Raw genomic sequence first — 6,252 nt, 5'->3', positions numbered from 1 at the left:
GCTCTCCCCTACCCTGGGGGTCTTCAAGAGGAGGTTAGATGAGTATCTAGCTGGGGTCATCTAGACCCAGCATTCTTTCCTGCTTATGCAGGGGGTCGGACTCGATGATCTATTGAGGTCCCTTCCGACCCTTACATCTATGAATCTATGAACCATGGCTCTGCTGGGTCTCAAGGAAGTTTCCAAATGGGACGCATCTAATTTAATGGCTGAGAAGCAGTGGTTGTTGCAGTGCAAGCTGCTCCAAGGCTTCATTGCCCCTGCTGCTGGGGGCTATATGTTTAACCCACTAAAAAAGCTGCTGGCCCTAGTTTTAAAGCAAAAATATGACCTTCCCCCCCGACAGACAACTGTCTGCTTAAGTCCAATCGGTCTCATCTCTCTTCGGTTTCCAGAATTAAGACCAGATTGGGGAAGGGATGGGCACTGCAGCTTCTTGGCTAAAATGAAGCAGTCACCCAGCTTTCGGAGAGCTTCAAGAGACGTGCAGGACATCTTCCCATCCTCCGTATGCTCCTGAGGGATCTGGCTGTATTTTCTCTTTATGGATTAAGCCTTTTTCGGCTTTGCAGAATCTTTCCTCAGTGTGTACACACATATTTATGTGTGCACACATACATGTGTGTGTGTACAGCTGCAATTACAGACAGAGAGCCAGCTAATTATTAATCCACTCTCTCAAGCACCGCTGCGATTTACCTGCCTCCTCTAGGAAAATCTCCCTACCTCTCTCTGTTGCAGGAGTTATCTGCATGGACCTCAATGACTGCCGCTCACATAACAGCCAGAGGAAGAATGACCATCTTCCAATCAATAAAATTCAAATGGAGTTGGGTTTTTTTCTTTTTCTTCTCTTTCCTCCATTTCCTGAACACAGAAATAGCTGGGTGCTGTTTCTCTGTTCCTGGGTGTAGCCAACAAGATTAAATATCATGGCAACTACAGGAACTCTGTCTATACGGCAGCTCCCAATGCAGTGAAAACCACTGGAGCTGAATCAGCACTGGTAACACTAGGAAGGCTTAACAAAATATCCCTCATGGAGCGGTGTTAGCCAAAAATATCAGATAAATTTGCTAGAAATGCAAACCTCTAGTGCTAGAAACAGTCCAGGCCCTGGAACTGGGTAAATATTGAAGAAAAAAGTTTAAAAATTAGATTCAGTTTTTGGATGAATTTGCATGGCCTCTGGCTTCCTCGTGCCCCTCCGTGGTCCCTCAGTGAAAATCTGCTCCTCGGATTTTACTCACGGGAACACCTGGAGGAAGGAAATGTCGAGTTTGTATGTAATCCTCATGTAATCCTCATTTGGCATTGTCGTGTGGGCCAGGACACACGGACATGAGAGGGGAATGGGTTTCTCAGAAGTCCTATTTCCTTCTTCTCCCTCCACCCCTATCCCCCTCCAAGGATGTTGGCACAGGATGCCTCCATTATATGTGGATCTAACCATAGCCTTTCAGGATGCATACACAGAGCCTAGCTTGTAGGAATGTGACTGGATAAAAATGTAGTTTAATAGTTAACGTGTTAATATAACTTAAAGCTTAGCACTCTGGGGGCTTTACTATAACCTGATTTACAGCCAATAGATCATACAGCAGTAGCTTGATATTTCCATGAGTGGTGTTCCAGGCAAAGGATATACGGCTCAGAAAGGAAAAGACTTGAAAATAAAACACATTTCTTAACCTTGTTAATCTTCTCTTTCCTTCTTGATGAAAGATTCAGCTCCCCAGTGGCTCCAAGCCCGGCTCTTGATTAAGTTACACTCAATTGGGAAGCAGAAATCACGCATGTGACTTGGGAGACCAAATGCAACCAAGTGGCTTGGCTTGCATACCAACTACCCGATGCTCAATGATGGCCTGCAATCGATTCTTTTTTTCCCCCCCACGTGGATTAAGAGTAAATTGAAGAAAATAGTAACTTCATCCATATATTCTGCAAGCACAAAACAACACAGCTGATTACTCACCCTTAGTTATTTACTCTGCTCTGCTACTGCCACTTCATGGGAGGAAAGGGGGAATTTGGGGATTTGGTTGACAGAGGCCGCGTCTACATGAGTGGTTGTTACTGCGCGGTCATTTAGTACTTGCATAACCAAGTGCTAAATGACTACGCAGTAACCAGTGTTGCTGCACAGTAATGTCCCCGCACGTTTTTCTGCCGCTACGGCACGCTAGCTCGTTCCTATTGCACAGTAGCGTCACGTCACGGTTAGCACCTCCCAACGCTACTGCGCAGCAGTGTCTCGTGTAGACACGGTCAGAGTCTGCCAACGTCTTTCAAGTGCTTGTGGTTTGCTCACAGACAAAATTCATAGATTTCATAGATTTTAGGGTCGGAAGGGACCTATTAGATCATCGAGTCCGACCCCCTGCTCTGGGCAGGAAAGGGTGCTGGGGTCAGATGACCACAGCCAGGGGCTTGTCCAATTCATTGATTCCCTGCACTGTTATCCTGTAATACGCAGCCCGACCGATTGGCTTGTGCTTTGTGTTTACCAGCGGCAATATTTGTTAATATTTTTTCGTCCCCGGACACATCTTACACCATGTGAAATGCTTACCCCATCCTGCATACACTGTCATTTACTTTACTTCCGAAGCCTTCTGGTTTCAGGTGCTTTGAGCAACCATCACTTAGGCACAGCTGTATTATTATTATCACTCTGCTCCAAGCAGTCATATGGAGAAGTTGTTTGGGCAGTACGAGAAATGAAATAAAAGAAAGAAACTCAAAACCATTTTTGTAGCTGTAATTTAAGCGCAGGCCAATTCTTGTATTCCCTGGAATATAAAGACATCCTCTTCTGCTTCATGCCCCATGAAAGTCTGCTATTCCTATCACATACAACCTTCCCACAGAAGGGACTGAACTCTGCAGCCTTGCTTCATGCTTCTTTACTCTTCGCTGCTTCTTCATGCATGGCCCTCTCCATCTCTTCGGTGAGTCAGGTCCAGAGGGGCAGCTCGCGTTATTGCTTTTACTTCCTTCCCTCCCAGACACGGGGGATCCCACAAAGCACCGATTCCCAACAGAAGTTACATATATGAAGCCAAGAAACAGATTAAAAAAATATCGTAGGGCCTAGCTTAGGCTAACTGGATGCTCAAGTTCATGCACTTCGCAGATACTGGCTTTCACTGGGACTTGGACTCCTAACGATCCAAAAAAATCGAACTGAGATGGTTATGAAGACATTACCGCTCACCGGACCATGATCTCTATCCTCTAATTGTCGACCGAGTGCAAGCAGGCCTCCGGCGCTACCGCAATGAGAAGCAGTGGCTTTTGCAGGGAAAGAAACAAAATGGCAGGAATAGTGCAGAAACGGCCGATCGATAGAAAGACACTCCTCCTTCACAAAATGACACCCATCAGCGACTCCCGAAAGAAAAAGGCTCGGCACAGCTCAGCTGTGGAGTGGGGGGGACTCTTTCTGAGCGGGAAGGCTGGGAGGGGTTCACAGAATACGAACGTTCAATAGGACGAACGCGAAAGTTCGGTTTGCAATTATCTGAGCAATTTTCTCTCCGCATTGTCTCGGGACCGTAAGGGGTTTCAAACGTGAGCAGAAGGATTTAGACATTATAATAATAATAAAACGCAGTATTAAAATCAATGCATCTTTTCGCGTGAAGCATAAAGCTCTCAGCAGTCCAAAGAGCGATTCAAGCACAAACCTGCCCCAGCATGTAAACCACAGCCTGTGTATTTAAGTGCCATCTTTCTCCCTTCTTTTTTTTTTTTAATTCATAAAGCATTATCCCTTTATTTGTCCTCTAAACATGACTGCATTCAAACAATGCTGTATCTTGCCTTGCTACTCGCCTTGTGTGCGTACTCTCCCTGGGTACGCGCTTGGAGATTTATATTTAATATTGATTGTCAACAATGCCTTGGGGGAGAAAGACTTGTGCAGAGATGACAGAGTACTGCTAAGAATTACAAGGAAGTAAAAAGATATATGTACACATGCACACGCACAAGTCAATGGTGTGCCCTTGTTGCCGAGAAGGCTAACAGCATCCTGGGCTGCACTGGTAGGAGTGGTGCCAGCAGATGGAGGGACGTGATTCTTCCCCTCCATTTAGCACTGGGGAGGCCACATCTGGAGTCCGGTGTCCAGTTGTGGGCCCCCACTACAGAAAGGATGTGGACAAATTGGGGAGAGTCCAGTGGAGGGCAATGAAAATGGTTGTGGGGCTGGGGGACATGACTGGTGAGGAGAGGCTGAGGGAAATGGGTTGATTAAGTCTGCAGAAGAGAAGACTGAGGGGGATTGAATAACAGCCGTCACCTCCCTGCAGGGGGGCTGCAAAGAGGATGGAGCTGGGCTGGTCTCAGTGGGGGCAGACGACAGGACAAGGAGCAATGGGCTCAAGCTGCAGCAAGGGAAGTTGAGGTTGGATATTAGGAAAAATTATCTCACTGGGAGGGTGGTGAAACACTGGAACAGGTTACCCAGGGAGGTGGTGGACTCTCCATCCTTGGAGGTTTTTAAGGCCTGGCTCAACCAAGCCCTGGCTGGGATGATCTAGTTGGGGCTGGTCCTGTTTTGGGCAGGAGATTGGACTAGATGTGACCTCCTGAGGTCCCTTCCCACCCTCATTTTCTATTATTCTATGAGATAGATAGATAGATAGATAGATAGATAGATAGATAGATAGATAGATAGATAGATGAGGGAATGGGGGATAGATAAATAGACAGGCAGATAAGGAAGGAAGGAAGGAAGGAAGGAAGGTAGGTAGGTAGGTAGGTAGGTAGGGGAAAACTGCCATTGGGACAGCAGCATTTAATTCCACGGTAACATAGCTGATAGCTACTTTGGTAGCTGCAACCTATGAAGCGTCTAGGTCCTTAAGAATATCATTTCTTTAATTTAGATGAGGGGAAAACCCTTCCAAAAACATAGAGAAGCTCTAATGGTCACATACATCTCCCTGTATGTTTTGTCTCATGTGGTTCATCCATGAGCCCTTGTAACAGTCGATGGTAAAGTTCGTCAGGGCACTGGCCACCCTACCTACTGCACACCTCTATTTGCTTTGGATCTTTCCTCTCTTTTTGTTTTAATATGCAATGTGTCAGGTAAAACATTTAGGAACAGGCAATAGGAAAGAGCCAGTAACAACAGCTCTACAATGCCAACCACCGTAAAACGGCAGCACTGAACAAGCAGCCTAAGACTTAAAAAAAAATAACTTTGGGTTCTTCAACGCACAACTTGCTTTTCAAAACATCCAGCAGCTCCCAAGTGCCGAGCACTTCTGAGAAGCAGGTCGTGTTTTCTAAGAACTGGATGTTAGGCTCCTTTGTGTTTTAAAATCTCAATCCTCAGTTTGCGTTGTGAAGCCCTGTGTCTAACAACGGACTTAGTCATACCATTGGGTGAACAGGCCAAGCAGCCTGACAGCTGCAAAAAACCAATCCCCGCCCCCCAAAACATAAATTAATGGTAATATCAAAACACCTTTCATGGATGAGCCTACGAACTTCACTTCATAAATCTAATGGATATAAAAAAAAAAAAAATGGACTAAATAGACTTTGGATTTGTGGCACATCCACCAGATTTTGGATGTATGGCACATTATAACCTTCCTGCCATCCAATAACCCCAAGTAACTTCTCTAGATTTTACCAGCTACATTTTATCACCTGCCGACATCCCCCTCTTTTGTTTCCCACTGCCCCACCTACCTGTCTCACACCCATTAACTCCTACCCCCTCTGATCACCCCTGCCACATATTTGCATTTTCACAAACCTGCATTTTGCATATCAGCTTAAGCATCTATTCGACCCCTAGAGAGAAGACAAACACCAGGAGACTCTCCCTACGTCTGAAGGAGGGTGCGCAAGCTTGCAAAGAACAATTTTTCCAACTATTCAGTTGGTTTAATAAAAGATATCACATTTGCCCAACTAAACCTCGTCTGCCTACGTCCTTCCATCCAACACGGCTACAACCGACACGCCCAAAAACACCTCTAGAAGAAGTTATACCCCCGTCAGAAAAGTCAGATAATATGGAGTATTCAGGTCCTTCTTACCATGATCGGGACGCCAATGTCTGGCCACAAGAGGTCTTCAGAAGGCAGCTTGGGAGAGTTCCACACTACCACCACTTTATTTAAGTAAGGGAGTCCATTGAGCCTCTCTAGGGAGTTCATTAAGACTTCCTCTCGCTCATAGGTTAACATGACTACCGTGAACTGCTCCCTGGGGACATTGCCG

General features: G+C 45.9%; 1 protein-coding gene across 1 annotated transcript in view; it reads right to left on the bottom strand.

Annotated features, from left to right (window-relative positions):
• EXTL3 (exostosin like glycosyltransferase 3) overlaps positions 1–6,252 on the bottom strand; it is a 169,991-nt gene that overhangs the window by 40,771 nt on the left and 122,968 nt on the right. Inside the window, 1 exon segment of the mRNA XM_014522552.2 lies at positions 6,069–6,252. This exon segment is cut by the window's right edge and continues 29 nt beyond it. Within this exon segment, the coding sequence (XP_014378038.1) occupies positions 6,069–6,252 (184 nt within the window).

The sequence above is a fragment of the Alligator sinensis genome, unplaced genomic scaffold, assembly GCF_000455745.1.
Source record: "Alligator sinensis unplaced genomic scaffold, ASM45574v1 scaffold637_1, whole genome shotgun sequence".
NCBI classification, from domain to species: domain Eukaryota; kingdom Metazoa; phylum Chordata; order Crocodylia; family Alligatoridae; genus Alligator; species Alligator sinensis.
The sequence above is the reverse complement of the archived record's forward strand: the minus strand, read 5'-3'. Positions and strand labels throughout refer to the sequence as shown.